This window comes from Nothoprocta perdicaria, unplaced genomic scaffold (assembly GCF_003342845.1).
Source record: "Nothoprocta perdicaria isolate Ctin4 unplaced genomic scaffold, notPer1 scaffold_1, whole genome shotgun sequence".
NCBI classification, from domain to species: domain Eukaryota; kingdom Metazoa; phylum Chordata; class Aves; order Tinamiformes; family Tinamidae; genus Nothoprocta; species Nothoprocta perdicaria.
This window is the reverse complement of record NW_020454093.1, coordinates 10,470,739-10,486,991: the sequence shown is the minus strand read 5'-3', so window position 1 is coordinate 10,486,991 and position 16,253 is coordinate 10,470,739. Positions and strand designations below refer to the sequence as shown.

Here is a 16,253-nt window from a genome sequence, read left to right as displayed (position 1 = left end):
TCTCATATACTCTGAGTCTGTAGCCTTCTGCAGTGCTACGTAGGCTGAGACACAGAATAGGGGTGTCCTGCACTGTACATGTTGTTCTGATTTGCTTGCAGATGGGAATCGAGATACCATCCTGGCACCTGAGGCCCTGTGGGCAGCATCAGGGCAAACTTCCCATCAGCCGTGTGGGAAGCGTCCCGGATCCTGTGGTGCTCTCACATGCTGCAGAATATTCAGTGCAGCCAAATTCACTAAGACTGGAAGGTACAGCCCTCACACATTTGAATATGAAACTTAATACATGCGGAAGATACCCACTCTTACACAGYTCTGTAAATTAACCGGTTTTTCCACGGTCCTAGGTTTCCAGCAGCTTCAAARGGCTCACAGCGGTTGGAAAGGGGACCCCGGGTCCCTACCCGTCACGCCGCAGGCTCAGGGCACGCACGGCGGCTGCCGCCCCGAGGCCACGGCGAGGGGCACGGCGGGGCGGGGGCCGCTCCGCACCCGCGGCGCGCAGGGAGGAGCGGCGCAGGGAGGAGGAGGAGGAGGAAGAGGAGGAGGAGGAGGAGGAGGGCGGGTATTTCGGGGCGGCGAGGAGCAGGTGGCGCTCAGTGCCGCGCTGGGAAGCGGCCAGCTCGGGAGCCGCTGCAGACCCTCCGCGCCCCTCCGCGCCCCTCCGCGCCCCACCGCGCCCCACCGCGCCCCACCGCGCCATGGACTCGGTGCCGCTGCTTCTGCTCGTCGCTCTTGGTAGGTCCCGCGGGCGCCGCAGGTGCGGGGCGAGGGCGCGATGCGGGCCGGGCGCGTCTGTCCTTCCCCCTGCTCCTCCTCGGCCTCGGGGCACGGAGCCGGGCGGCGGGAGCGTGTCTATGTGCCCATATGTACATATGTGTGTATGTATGGGCGGCAAGCAGAAAGTCTGCATTTTTAGAGCGGTCAAAATCTGGAGCCCCTGGGTTGGCACGGAGCTTGTGTTTCAAAAAAAAAAGGATGAGAAGTGAGTGCAGTTTGCTGTATAAACTTATATAGTGACTGTGCTGTTCTGAAAAGGAAGATTTTATTCTTTATTATGAATTCTGTTCCTGGTTCGTAAGAGATCTTTAGGTTCGTTCCCACCCTCTTGGGCAGATGTTCCTTGGAAAAGGACAGGGAAACTTGAAACATCTCCTTCTCTTGGCTGACTGAATTGCCATTACTTATATTTTCCTGGGAACCATAAGCTGTTATATTCACTTGCCATGAGCAAATTCTCAAGCACTTTCAGGGCTTAAATATTCTATATGCTCTCATGAACCTTTAATTACCGAGTTACTGAAGAAGAAACAAAAATGAGTTTTCACCGATGAGCTGTTCCAACTTGTTCTTCCAGTAACTATAGAAAACATGGCAGTGGAATGTACGGCTGCAGGGTATGAAATCAAATGCAAAAATATTAACCTGCGATGAGGCATACTTTGTACAAACAACCAGGTAACTTTTCTAAAGGAAGAACTCTTAAAACATCCAAGTGGAAAACACCCACAAGATTTTTTTGCTTCGTTAATCCTTTATTCCCCTGGTTACAGTCAGTGCATGTCAAGAACATAAATGTGCTTTGTAATTCAAGGTGTAACTCAAGCCTTGAGACTTGKGAGGTTTTGGAGAGGAGTGTTTAAGGTAGGAGACGAGGAGCGTTGCGCGCAGGGTTCCCCTGCAAGGAGAGCTCCCTCCAGGGAATGGGTCAGCCGTGCTCGGGCCATGGATGTACAGGTCAGACAGACTTGTCTTCATTCATATAGTTCAAGCTGCCATAATTCTGATTTCAGATGTCGTGACGTTTGATGTTGGTGGATGTAATTGCTGAATTATTACTTGCTTGCGCCTTCCTTGATCTTGCAGGTTTCCATAGGAAGAAAAAAAAGTTTTGGGTAGGGAGCATTTTCACCAAGCAACCTAAGGAGTTGCTGTGGTGAAAGTTACTGTAGCTTTGCCATAATCATTTCTCAATAAAATGGATTGATTCACTTTAAATGAACTGTTTTAACTGCAGATGCAATCTGCATGAATTTGATTGAGCTAGTTTAGCTGAATTAAGTGATCCTGCAAGCAAACAGGCCAAGTTTATTTCAAGATGGATTTTTGTATTCGTTTTGGCACTATCAGCCATATTAAAGATATTGTGTAAGAGTATTAGGCTGTCGCTCAAGTAATGCAACAGTTAGGTGTGAGTTGAGTTACTCTTGGAGTGTATTTTTCTGTTTGGAAAATGATTGAGACTTCTCGTATACAAGAACAGATAGAAATACCATAAAACTGCTGTTTTGATAACTGTTGGTAACGGTGCTACCACACCTATTTGCTGGCAAAAAATTATGTAGCTGATGGAKGTTGATTATTTTATGACAAATAATCATGACTGAGAGATGGACTTTACAGCACGGCCTATACAACAAAGCATGATGCTCTCTGTTGCAAGACAGTCTTTTCTGTTGTATTTTATTCTTTAGGAGTGCATTTTTCAGCATCAGGTTTCTTCCTTAAGCCTGTTCACAAAAATTGGAGTCAAAATATTCCAGCTCCTTCTGAGAGTGAGTGCAAAATAGAGTGCCTTGTCTGGGTTCACTTCTGGTAATGTTTTCTTTGAGAAGCTACAGTGCCCTCAAGTTTCAGAACAGATATTTGAAATTTGGCAGGAAGGTGATATTTGCATCATCTTGAAAATCTACCCAAATTTGGCTAAGTAACAAACCTTTGGAAAGGAAAAATACATTCCTCTGGAAAGAAATAGATTTTTATCAGCTTACTATTATAAATTTGGTCCTTTTTCTGCATGGAGGTCAGCTGGGCTTCCTGTGCAGTTGAGTTCATGTAGGCACCACTGCTCCCCACTAGAAGTCTGGGTCTGTACCTGCACGTACAGGAATGATACCTGTCRTGTTCTTATTTAGTATTTTCACAAAAATTTGTGTTGCACTCTGGTTTTTACTTCTGGATCCTGGATTTCTGTTAGCCCATGATAACAGATGTACCATTTGAGGGTCAAAAGAGATCTCAGCAAGGTGCTGCTGTCACTGACAGCATCCCCAGCCCCCTGCAATAGCTACTGCTGCAGGCAGCCTCAAAGAGGAAGCAGCCTTATAGGTAAACGTCCAGAGGTTTCTCCAAAACTCTAGGCAGAATCAGATTCCTCCCAGTGCAATGTCTTSGTTGTCATTCAGTTAATATCTGACTCTTGCTAATGAAGTGTCTTCTTGTTCCAGGGAACCAGTAGCATCTCATCAGCCTTGTAGGCAGTGGSCTGTGGGACTGTATGGTGAGATAGGAGAAGACCCTATTAATAYTACTGTGCAGTAGTTGTTCTCTTCAAGTTGTGTTTCTTTTTTATCCTAGGGAACTATATAGGTGAAAGTTGTGATAAAAGAACAAACMCTTAAGAGTTAGGGAGTATTAGAAATAAGTTACTGATCTGCATTTGTCTTTCATGTATCTTATGCTGCTTTGGCCACAGGTAATTGTAGCCTCTGTAATTGTGGAAGGCTGCTGATCAGAAAAGCAGCTAATGCTCTTGCCTCACTTGTTGCTGGAAATAGAAGGAAGAAGGGTAGGCTGAAGAGAAAGATATTTTTYTTTTAGAATTGGATTCTTTCTCTGACTTTTTTTGCTACAAAAGCCTAGTGCAGTTTCAGGCGAGTCATTTAAATCAAATCTTTGACATGTGGTTGGAGCTTTTGTGCTCTTCTCTTTCTCTTTGCTCAGCCAGGGGTTCTCAAAACTGAAGCTGTGTTTTCATGATCTGGTTAAGCTGACCTAAATGTGGGATTGCTGTTGCAAGGACTTCTGCCCACTCCTGGTTACGTTTTCCCCACCAGTTTTCCCGCGCTGCCACCAGGGCTTTCTTAGAGAAAAAGGCTAGGGACTTACCAGCTCCAGGAGTCATCTTCTCCCTTTTTTAGGTCCCTGTTAGGGATTAGCTATACTAGGCCTGTTCACTTGTGCAATTTATTCCAGTGCTGCTCCTGGCCAGAGGTGGGAGGGAAGCTGGCAAAGATGCTTTCCTAGTAGCCAGAACTTGCACGGGCTACAGCAGTGAAGCTGCATCTTTATAGGCAAAGCTGCTGTGCATTCACAACCGTGAATGAAGTCAAAAGAATTTGCACTTTGACTGTGTTAAGCATTCCGAAAAAATAAGGTTTTAATTATATCAAGTTAGATATCCAGAACTGGTAAGTACTTTTGACCTTCATGTTTTGTTTCCACTCTATAAATGGAGAAAAGATAATCTCTCATTTTTCTCAGTGTTCAAAAATAATTTCCCTTGCATTTGCAAATAGATGATGCAATATGTGGAGGTTTATCCACAAGGATACTGCTACTTCAGTAAATTAGAAAACTGTATCTCGAAAGTACAAGGCAATGTGCTGAACAACACAGAGAAAGCTGATAACTGAATAACAAGTGAAAACTATCCGCTTTGTACTATCCACTTTGTACAATAAATGAAGCCAAAAGTCCATGTAAAAATGCRGTATGTGATTGTAAAACATACATATGTGCTAACTTAAAGCTGTACAAGTTAGTTTATCTTTGTCTTTCTCCCTTTCTTATGATTGTTGTTTTGTTGTTTTACTAGCATGTTGTTTGTGAACAAGTTTAACATACAAGAAAATTGTTTTTCCTCTTTTGCATCCAAAGATTGGGTGTTGAAAAAGCAGTACCCAAGTGTGAATTTTTTTGAAATCAGAAGTATCTCTAGTTTTTCCTAATTTAAGAAAGTTTGTCAGATATCAGGAGCGTTATTATATATTATTCTTGGAGTTTTGCCTTTCACAGCATGGCATGCTGAAGTAAGGGCTCTTTCATACTGTGTTGCTGGACTTGCATTTTGTACAAATGATGTTTATTTTAACAAGTGTCCAGGGTATTACCTTCACACTCCTAAATACATTAACAGTTAATATTTATTTGTGCATAATTTAGGCAAAGTAAACAGGAGGCATTGCAGAAAAGTTTTAACCATGTGTGTGTGCTGCCTGTCTCTGAAACAGTTTTTAGTTGTTCTTTACTTTTTTGATTTGATTATAGGAGTTTTATTTAGGAAGTTAAAAGGCTGAGACTGTTTTTATTATTATTGGGTTTTAGTTGTTTTAGACTCTATAAATGTTATGCATTGTGGTGTTTTTCACTGTTGATTTAAAATGAATGAAAACGGTTTTTGCACATCTGCGTATCTTTGGAATGGTATTTTTTTCTTCAAGGCTAGGACCAGGGACTCGCAGTGCAATGGACAACTGGCCAAACAGCTAAACGCGAATAAACCCCTTTCCTTTTGGGCCTACAGGTGGAAGGCAGTTCATACGTTCAGAGATGAGCGAAGCAAGTCCCTTTGAGCAGCAATGTGGGGCCTTCTCTCAGCCMGGCTTAGCGGCGTGTGAAGGTTGCCTTTGTTCGGCTCCCGCAGGCCCTTTCCCATCCCCATGGTTACGGGGCRAAATGCAGCCGCGCGCAGGCCGGCTCCGCAGCCACACGGCCGTGCGCTTGCGTGCCAGCACGTGCCCTCGGCTTGGCCCAGCACCTTCCCCTTAGCAGGTTCTCATGTTTGGGGCTGCTTCTTCACAGAGCAATCCCTGGTCCTGTGACAGAGGGCAAAACAAGCTGATAAGCTCTTTTTTTAATTTTTTTTGTAAATAAATTGGCTGTACAGTTCCCATTTGTACTAGTGGAGGACTAGTGGATTTCATTTCTGTTGAAATCAGTACAGGAGAAGGCTTTTTATTTATAGCCTTTAAATGAAAGACTTGCGTGTAGCTGTACAAAACAATTCATCAATGGATGAAGGATTAATAAAAATACTGTGAATTAGACTGGATTAATGTTGCTTCTGGATTAATGTTGCCTTCTGTCTATATTAACTTCATACAAATATGATTTGCTATAAAGCAGTAGGAGATAAAATTCTTCCTCCTCATGCTACACTCTTTTTTGGAGGTGGATAATAATTAAAGCATCCAGTAAAGTTGATATAAGCTGTATGAGCATTGTCAACTTCAGACTAGTAGTTCTGAGTAACCAGCTCCGAGAATATAATTRTATTTGGTAATTGTGGCTTTGAGTAAGAATTGCTCCTTGGGGGATCCTGAAATGCTGTTCAGGGACTAGGTTAGCTCTGTTTTCTTCTGGAGATGCATGTTCTTTAAAAAATGAATAGGACTTTAAAAATGAACTATCCATGTTTCATTTAACCAAACTGCATCTGCATGTTTGAATGTCTAATGAGTGCCACAGATACTCTTGTCCTTTCACATTATTGGTAGGCAGAGTGAACAGCTTGGTGGTTACTCRGAGCCATGGTGGAACTTTCTTGCCTATTCCCAATTCACCTTGCCCTTTTAAACTTGCTTCCAGGTTCATCTTTCTTTATTCTTCCTGTATTTCATACTTTTTAAAATTTTATTTTTAGATTAAATACCTTTCCTCAGCTATTATTGACAATTTCTGAGTAATTCTTCTGAGGAACTGCTGTGAACATCTTTTTGCATGGGAGCATATGGCACAGCGAAGGGATCATTTGAGAAAATTACCTGAGGAAATATGAAAGCCACTCCTGGATTCCATATTTCCTTAAGATTTCATTTTCTGTTGGTGTGGAGGTAAAAAGGCTGAACTAGGTTTTGGTGTTTGTTCATCCATTTATCTATCTGTTCATGTATGTCACATATAGGTCTGTCTGTGACCCAAGGACAAAAAAGCCAGCAGTGGTTGATATTGTGATACAAAACAGCATTAAATCAATAGAGATAAGACTGCAGATCACTATGCTTGAATAATCAGATCAGAACTATCTTGTCTGACAGCAATATTCATGTTTTTATTTGGGTGAGGAATGGTAAACCAGAGCTTGGCTCGTGTCAGGAGAAATTGTGAGCCAGGGCTGTGCTTGTGCCAGGCTCCGTACTAGCCAGAGCAAGGCTGATGTGCCCCAGGGACACTGGCCAAATGGGCAGGGAGCTGCAGACCTTACCCGTGCTGTGTCCTGGTCACATCTGATCATCTCAGTACTCCTCTGACTGCTCGGTTAGGCATTAGCTGGTTTAAGTTTTCCTTGAGCTATGCAAGTGCATTGAATGAGAAATCCTACTTAGCTGCATAATCTGCTAAAATAGCAGATCAGTAAATTACTTAAATCCAAACCAACGCTGGGCTCATCCTGCTTATGCAGTGAGGTTATCCTCATGCTTAAAACCAGGTAAATGACTAAGTGGGTGCCTGAATCAAGGCAACTAGGTCCTGAAATAGGTAGTCTTTAGTTTACTCTCTAAAATACTCAGGCCCTGCAGTAAGGTAAATAAAATACAGAAAAAAAAATCCCTTWAAAAACATCTGTTTAAAGTGGAGGCCAGGATGGTGTGTTGTCCGTGATGAACTAGTGAACTCTAGGCTGTTACAGACTAGCATTGCAATAAAGAATGGAGGAAATTGGACAAGGTTTCTATACTTAKGTCAATATTTGCATTTTCTCTTTCAAGGTGGGGAGAACAAGTAATTGTTCTGTGAAGAGAGCACAACACTTTAAGAAATAGTTTTTCCTAATAATGCTGTTCACTTTTTTTTTCTTAACTGAAAACTGTACTAAGCCATGAGTAATGTTCTAATCAACAACAAGAGAGCAATTTAATCCTGAAATCCTTCTGCATGCTATAAAATTGGATTATCAGGATATGCCATATTTCATGGACATGTACAATTTTTTTAGTTATTAAACTCAGATGTAACTGATATTGAATTCTCAAATGAGAATTCACCTAATCTCTGATAAGTGGAAAAAATAATTTTAGCAACTGGACTGACATTTTGTCAAAGTATTCCTACCAATTGGACTTCACATTTAGGTAAGATGGAAATAGATCAAGTTTAGAATAGCAGAAATGGCTGTAAAAGAAATAACTGTCTTAAGATAGGCAAAACAATAGTAGAGAACAAAATCCAGCAGCACTGCTTGGATAGTAATCCTTTAATAACTGCTATAAATAGTCATTTGACTCCAGCCAAATATGGTTTTTTTTTTTTCACTGTCTCTGCTATCTCCATGGGAGTTTTGTGTTTGTGTCTTTTGTTACTGTTGTTATTTTCATTTCTTTTCTTTTGCAAACTSTCCAAAACCAGTTCATCATATTGAATAAATAGAGAAAGTATTACGAGAGACTTTGGAGTTGTCTTTCTCGGAGATTGATTACAGTTACAAAGGATTTTGCTCTTCTGAATACAAAAAGCAACTGTTCTCGGTGTGCTTTTTCTTGCTTTGTGGAAGCAAGTATTATCTCCAGGAAACACTTCTTAAATGTACATGGGCCCTTCTCTCTGTCCCTAAAATGTACAATGGCTGCATTTTCTACAGAGAAGATAACTTCTTTCTGAACTGTGACTAGAGATAGCATGTCATGCACCTGACCACAGGCACCTGGATACATGTACATGTTCAAGGCTGGGAGAGTGGATGCTGCTGTCCCTCAGCACCCAAAACTGAGGCGCCCTGCCCTGATGGTTCAGGTGGTTCAGGATGGCCAAGTTGGGTAGCCTGGACACAAGTAGAGTAGTTAGGACTTTTACACTGCTCGGAAAAGAGTTGATTTGCAAAACGGGAAGGCTCCAGCCTTAATAGCCCTCCGGTCATAGGCAGAGAGGGTCCCTGCTTGAGGTGCCTCTGCTAGGATGGGCAGTCCTTCCTGGAGGTGGCATCTACCTGAGCTCTGCTCTGCACGTGCATTAGCATATCCAGAGGAACAAGTGAAGGCAGATCTTGCCCATGGAAAAATGTTTGGGGTAGGTAGCTGGGAGGAGTTTGTTCTTTAGGACTGCTTTGGCATTTTACATTTGACAGATCAGTAGTGCATAAAAATAAATTATGTGATTCAATTACTTTATTATTATTCACCCCAGGAGTTATTCTCCCCGGGAAACCATCACTTCTGGTCCTCATATCACAGGGGGCCACAAGAAAGGATACCTCACTCTTACAGACACTTCTATCCTGGCAGTATATTTCAAATTTTGATAATACATGCTCTGAAACATAGGTGATGGGTAAATTTAAGTTAATTAGGGGTTAGATAGCTGCTAAAGTCTGGGCTTCATCAGTCCTTTRGCAGATTTTTAAGGAGCTCGCCTTCTGCCCAAGCCCCATGTGGTGCCAGGGTCGCTAATCTCAATGTGTGTTAAGGAGGAATTGCAGGTTGGTTATTCAGACYTCATACTGTGCAGACTTCTAGGCTACAAGGTCCTTTTACAATCACTATAGAGAAATACTCCTTRACTTTCCTATAGGAAAACAAAAGTTCTGATAATTATAGCTCTTCCAACTATTGTATTATATATCCTGTGATCCCTGGGAGGTTTGCTTGTTTCAGGAAGCCAATGTGGCAAGCTTGTTGCAGAGAATAGTGTTCCTGCTACCCTGCTGTCTACATACACATCGTAAAGCAGAGCTCCAGGCTGGATCTGCAGGAGCAGCAGGGTCCTAGCCCTGCCTCCGTGCTGCTGGGGGTCTGTGCTGCGGGCTACAGGCCTAAACGTCAGAGTCATCCTGAGGCAAATCCCTCAGGCTTTCCCAAATAGGGCCTTCTTAGGTCACGTTTAATCRTGGTGTTTGAGTATGGTGAGGTTTTCATATAGTCTAGAAGATGAAATGCTCAGGGAATAGAGAGCGCTTTGGTTGCTTTCCTGTCTTTTTGACATCTGTGTACAAAACTGATCTCTCACAGCAGTTAAGACCAAATGCAGTTAGCAAGGTATAGAGACTTAAGTCGTATTGATTTCTGTATCATGGCATACATTTCCTGTCTTTCAGTCTTAATATAGCTCGTGCTTCTCTGCCTATATTTGGAAATATCACTTTAAAAAAAAAAGTCAACAACTGATAACATGAATTTGAAGGAAAAGAGAATTTGCAAGAGATAAATGCCACATGAGAAGTCAGTTTTTATCATAGGGAAGCACAAGTTTTTAATGCACGTTGCCTGTGAAGCTAGTAATCTACACACATATGTAGTATTTATGTCTATAAAGCTTTTGAACCATATGCATTTTAAGCTTTGTGGTATAGTTGAGGACAAACTGTGGTATTTTAAGGACTAAGCTGAAATATTCCTGTTTGTTTTACCAAGATAAGGAAGAAAGAGCAAAACTTGGAAGTCAGTTTAAGATGCACTTTGTGTGAGTTTTCTATAAAAGCAGTTTATTCCCACTGAACTTAATGATGGAAATATGCCAGGATAATAAAACTGGACAAGTTTGAATACGTGGTGTCTTTATTAAAAACACACAGGAAGCTGTCAGTACTGCAGAAACTTCTCTTTAATAATTAGACTTGACAATCTGACCCTGTATGTACAGTAGCTTGTTGAGATTTCTTAATTCCAGATAAATGGCAGGTTAATAATCTGTCCTTGGAATAARGGAGGGCCATGCGGCTCACAAAGAGAGAGCTATCATGTGAAAGGCAGCTCTTCCTGAGTAACTAATGCAGCTGTGGGTATTTTCAAATAGATTTGCTACCCTGCAGTAGTGACAATAGCAAAACATACAGCACCTAGTAGTATTAGCCCAGTCTCCTCAGCTTTTCRTTCACAATTTGTGTGTTATTTCATATTGTTTGCTTTCATAACAGGTCATTGGTAACACTTCAGTGCTGCTTCTCATGCCATAAACAGYTGAAACTCAAAGGCAGTGACTCAGACTTTCACACACTGAAGCAAACTCCACGTTGACCTACTTCCAGGAAGCTGCAGTTAGCCAGGAGCCAAGAAAACTTTGCAGAGGGAGCAAGAGGAGGAGGGGAAGGGATGAATTCTTACTAAGTCAGGCATTGTTAACTTTTGTTTTGCYTTTTGGTAATGGCTTCTAATTCATTTCTTTGCTAAACTTTATAATCTCTAATAATTATTGAAATAGTTTCAGATAATTTAGCTGATGTGAAGAAAACTTCGGTCTCAATAGAACAGACTACATGAGATAGAGGAGAGAGTAGAACAAGTAATCAGGAGGATCATAGGATACTCTTTTTGCACAAAAAATCCAGTCTTTTGCCAGTCACATTCTTTTTTCTTTTTGATTTCCTGTCTGAGGTCTGCATTGTCTTTATTTGGAGGGCTATTCTCAATAGGAAATCAGCTCCATTTAAAATAAAAACAGATTACCTGTGATTGTAAAAATTGTGTTTATGTGCATGGGCCGGACATCTTGAACTGCCCTTGTGTGGCTACACATTAGTGGATGGGGTTTTATCTAGTGGGGGAAAAAAGCTTAGAAACTTTAAAAAAAAAAAAAAAAAAAAAAAAAAAAAAAAAAGGCACATAGAGAAGTAAATGGTCGGGGGGGGGGGGGGGAAGAGACAGAGAGAGACAGAGAAATAGCCTTTACTTTTTCACTTATTCTGACCATAGCAGGTTAAGGCTGGAATGTCTTTCCTGTGGAAATTTTAAGTAGTCTTTCATTCTGTGGTAGGTAGCTGGGATTCCCTGTCCAAGTTGCTCCTGTCTACTATGCTAAAGAGCATGTATTTTAAAAATAATAGTAGTAATAAAAAGTTCATACTGATTTGCAGGAAAGCCCCTCCAAAGCAATGTGATGAAGATAGAATTGTATAAAATATATACTTGTATATTGAACAAGTATATTGAATTGTATAAAATATGCTTGTATAAAATGAAATGATGATATCAAAATTATGATGACATCAAATTTATTTGATGTCACTGCAGCATGCTGTCCGTGCACATGCTACATACATGCACAAGTAATACAGTAGCATGTGCACTGAGGGAAGAGAAGGGCATTATTTGGGGGGCAGATTTGCTACCTAAACAAGCTCATTGCAGTGTGAATTATCAGATGACTTCTATAAGCTGAAATGAATACCTGTGCTGAGGTGCATACCTGTTGTTTTGTCCTTTATGTAACTACATTATTGTCAATAAAACTTACAAAAATGTAGTATTACAAAAGGTGGTGAAACTACAGTGTTAATTCTTTAAGAACAGTTGGCTAATTCCAGTTGAATTGTAACACTGAAAACATAGCCAGTGAATCATAGAAGTGTAGCTTTATTCTTGCAGCAAAATATGCCATTTTATAGATTGTAATAAAATAGTACTGAATATATTTAAATCTGAAACAAGTCCTGTTTGACTGTTCTCTTTTTATAACTTTCTTGCTTTTCCTTTTTGCTTTCATTTCACATTTTTGTTACCTGGCTTTTCAAGGACACTAGGCCATTATTTTGTGGTGGTTATTTGCAGGTGCCTCTGCTCCCTTGCTAAATTTTCAGCTTGTCCAGGTTCATCTAATTCTTGCAGAGGGATGAAAAGAATAGCCCACTGGGTCGTCAAGTAAGACAAAACTGCCTTTTCAAGCTCCCTGAGAAAAGATGCAAGGCAATAATTCAAAATGCTAGAGAAGACAGAACCCTTATAAATGCTGCAGGCATGGAGGTGGCGTCAGCTAGAGTGCACAGTCCCTGGGAGACAAAACTAGGGGGAAGCAAGAGGTTTTTAGTTCTCTCCCCCCTGCCTAGTTTCCTTTTGTTTGCTTCAGCAGAGAAGAAAGGGTTTCAAGGCCCTTCTGATGACTGTTACTTGGAGTAACAAATTCTTGAGACCAAGAGTGAATATTTTCTTTGTGGAACATGCTTTACATTGCAATGACTGTCTTGGAACAGATAGACTTAAAAGACAAGTTAAGGCTGTCTTTAGGAAATATTAAATGCGGCGGGGGGGGAAGAAAAGCTGAGCAATTAAAGCAAAGTAAGCTGTACACTTCTTGCTAGCTGCCAGTCTATGAAACTGCTTCAGGAAGCAGACAGTAACCCAGAGAGCATTTTCTTGTTATTTTGTTTTTATTTTGTTTTCCAAAACAATTCAGGATCTCAAAAAAATCTAAGAATGTGTGTAATAACATCATGTCTTTATCTTAAGGTAGATTATGCCATTTCTCTATTTTAGTGACAGCGTGTTTACTCCATCTACTCCCTAATCCCTTATTTTCCCTTTTTCCTGCTTTCCAAAGTGAGATCTAACTGTTCTGCATATCTCCTATGACATGGGAGACTTCATTCTAGTGCCTTATTTTTGCTATTGAAAATCCTTAACGTGTAATGAAAACCCTGACTGAGGCAGGGCTGTTGACTTTGGTTTGGTGTTTGTCAGTGTCTGCTTTCCCTGCTCTGGAAGGAGATCTGAGGCTGGGCTGCAGCACAATGCGCAGTGTTTGTAGCTGTGCTCCTGTTGTGCAGCTTTGCACAGTGGGTTGTTTCCTGCGTTCATTAGTGGAGGGAATGCTCAATTTAAAACGCACGTTGTGGCTTTAGCTCGATTATATAATAAACTTTTTGGCTTTTTCTTTTGTTACGCACCTAATGGATGTTTGCTGAAGAGAACACCATACCACTAAGGAAAAAGTTATTTACCTTCATCATAAAGTTTCTATTAGCAAGTAAATTTATAACCAATGTGTAGCATAAAATGGATCCTTGCAGATTGAGTGTTTGAATTCCACTTTTTAGTCTTTGTCTTAACTGTTTGTTAGACCTCTGTAATGCAAACTATAGATGATAGTAGCAGCAAATGCCTCTGTTTAACCAGCTATTTTAATTAACGTAGAGATTTGGTATCAGTCTGTGTTCATATGATTCCGTGATATATTTCCACCATCTTAAAGTCTCAGAGACTTTAAAGGCAGACTAACAATCTTTTTAGTACATTTTATTACAAGTTTAGAAGCTTACATCGTAAATCAAGCAAGCACACACAAAAATCTTATTTCACTTTGTAGCTTTTCATCCCGTTAAAAAGATGCTTTTTCTGTTATACTGCCTAATCTGAATAAAGGTTTACAACTACACAATTAGGTTAATCATGACATCAAATGATGGATTATCCAATGGATACATTTTTTGCTTGCTCAATGTGAGTTGGGAGCTCTATTTAATTTTGCATAGAAAATCCAGTTATAAGCTGTGTGTTCCTTACATGAGCTATTACTTCAAAAAAGCTTGCTTCAGCTTGTACTTTAACAGCAGTAAGCAGAAGTCATTATAGCCATCATTAGAAATGTCATTTATAGTTGCAGAAGAATTCCCTCATGTTCAGACTTAGAGGTGCCCAGTCAGAACATGTATTGCTTTCCATCATATTAGCAGCAAGAAAATGGTGATACAAACTTAAAAAAGCAGCTGTGCTCTTGCATTCCATCTCCTTTTGTTTATACTGAAATTCAGTGGATAAAGTATGGGCAATACCAGAAAAAATACAGTGCAAAGAGATACAGGAGCTTTACTGGAAAGCTTGCAGATTCCTTTTGTCCCACTAAGGATATTTTCTATAACTTTTTTTTTTTTTTTTGTGGTCCAAAACATAGGTTGGGAATGAGTCTGCTAAATGGAGCAACCTTCTTTAAACCAACACATCCAGGCTCTCTGTTTAATCAGTGGAGAGAAAGAGCAGCTTTTGAAATTTCCAGAGGAGCCTTCAGAAGTTCAAGGCTTGGTCTCACCTCCTTTGTTCCACACAATCTGCTTATTTGACTGAATTAAGCAGCATTTATGGACAGAAGTTAGGAAGCAGATTTCTACTTGTCTTAATCCCTCATCATGGTTGTTAGGTCACAAACTAGAATTCTGTCATCAAAAGCTATTAAAACCCTGAGCTTTAACTCTCTCTGTTTTGGGAATCTTTCTCTGTGCAAGTTCACTGCCTCCAGGCAGCAATAGCTACTGAATTTTTCCAGCCTGTAATATACAGTACTTTGAATCTAGACACTTCAAGGATTGGCGCCCTTTTAATGCATAAGAGAGCCTCTTATTCTGGGAGAAGCTTGAAATAGTTTTGGAGAAAACAGCATTTTCTCTTTTTTTGGCTACAAATACTTGGATTCTGAATACTGTATTTAGACAGATGCAGAAAGCAAGAAATAAAAGGTCTACTTATAGAGTAGGCACTGTGTAAGATGGAGGAAAAAGACAAGAAAACTGTCTTCTGGATAATTCTTCTGTGGACCTCACAAAGCCCAGTGCAACAAGTATTTTGTGCAGAATCGATGTAAAATCAAAAACCTACTAACAATTATCAGAATGTAGAACTTAAAATGACTGTGATTCAAGTATGTTGACACTATCGTTTGCTTGATAATGTTTGTGGTGACTCAGAGTGTGGTTACCATTTTTTTTTAACTTTGATTTTGCAAAGTAGTCAAAAGTGGGAGGCAAAGCAGATCCATAGGCACATTTAAGAGGACAGTGTATTTTCGAGGTAGGCTTCCTGTTTGCTTTTTTTGTTTTTCTTCCTTTTCTTTTTGCTACTCTTGACTGGCTGTCTAGCCAGAAAGAAAGGATGAGGGAATGAGGGAGGCAGTTTTGAGAACTGAACATTGTGATCTGATTTTTTTTTTTTTTCTCCTCATTGTTCCTTGTAAAACTTTCTACCCCTAAAGAGCAATGCTTTAATACTGAGGCTATCTAAAGGATTAAAAAGAATAAAACCAAGACATGGTGAGGTAGTACAAAGGAACATTAAGAGCTAATGAAAATGAACACTAAAAAAAGATAACAATAACTGAGAGTTAACAGCATAAGAAGTGCTGGCATTTAAAATGGGTGCAAGCAGAGCTAACTCTGCCAGCAAAAAGAAGACAGTTCTGTCCCCTGGCACTGCGTCATGTCAGGTAAGGCACTTAAAACAGCTGAGGTGGAGGAAGCACTAGGAAGGGTGAAGGGTGCAGGTGCTTTGCAGCCAAGCACGAGAGCTGTGGGGTCCCTCTCTGGCCCCTGCCTGCATCTGTGCAGGCCCTGTGGATACCCCAGACCCTGACCTCTCGTTTCAGCCCAGCTGGAGCGGTTGCTCCATGGCTGAGCTCTGTCCAGCGGCTCCCCATCCCCTAGAGCCTGGTGGCTCCTGGACGAGAGCGGGTCATGGAGGAGCGCCGCTATTTCGGAGGTGGTGCTGGGGTCGCTCACCCCTGGGGTCTGCCTCCCCTGGCCAGCCAGGAGGGTTTTCTCCCTGATGTGCAGCCTGGGAAATGGAGAGAAGCTGCAGAAGTGGGAGGTTGGTTGAGGAAGAGGAGCAGGAGATTGAGCCTGCAGGCCCTGGCCGCTGTGGATGGGTGTGGGTTGTGTGCGTGTGCTGACTGCTGGGCATGCATGGGGAGACAGAGATGCTTCTCTTAGCAAATGCTGCCTTTCATCCTGTGCCCCAGAGGAGCTGTGGGGATCAAAGTGTCCCCAGGGCTTCTTCTGGAAG

General features: G+C 41.2%; 1 protein-coding gene across 1 annotated transcript in view; it reads left to right on the top strand.

Annotated features, from left to right (window-relative positions):
* Positions 1 to 692: 692 nt before the first annotated feature.
* The window catches only part of ITGA2 (integrin subunit alpha 2), a 60,642-nt gene continuing 45,081 nt past the window's right edge, over positions 693 to 16,253 (top strand). The window contains exon 1 of the mRNA XM_026037538.1: positions 693 to 741. Coding sequence (XP_025893323.1) covers positions 705 to 741 — 37 coding nt within the window. The 5' untranslated portion in view covers positions 693 to 704. The remainder of the gene's footprint in view (positions 742 to 16,253) is intronic.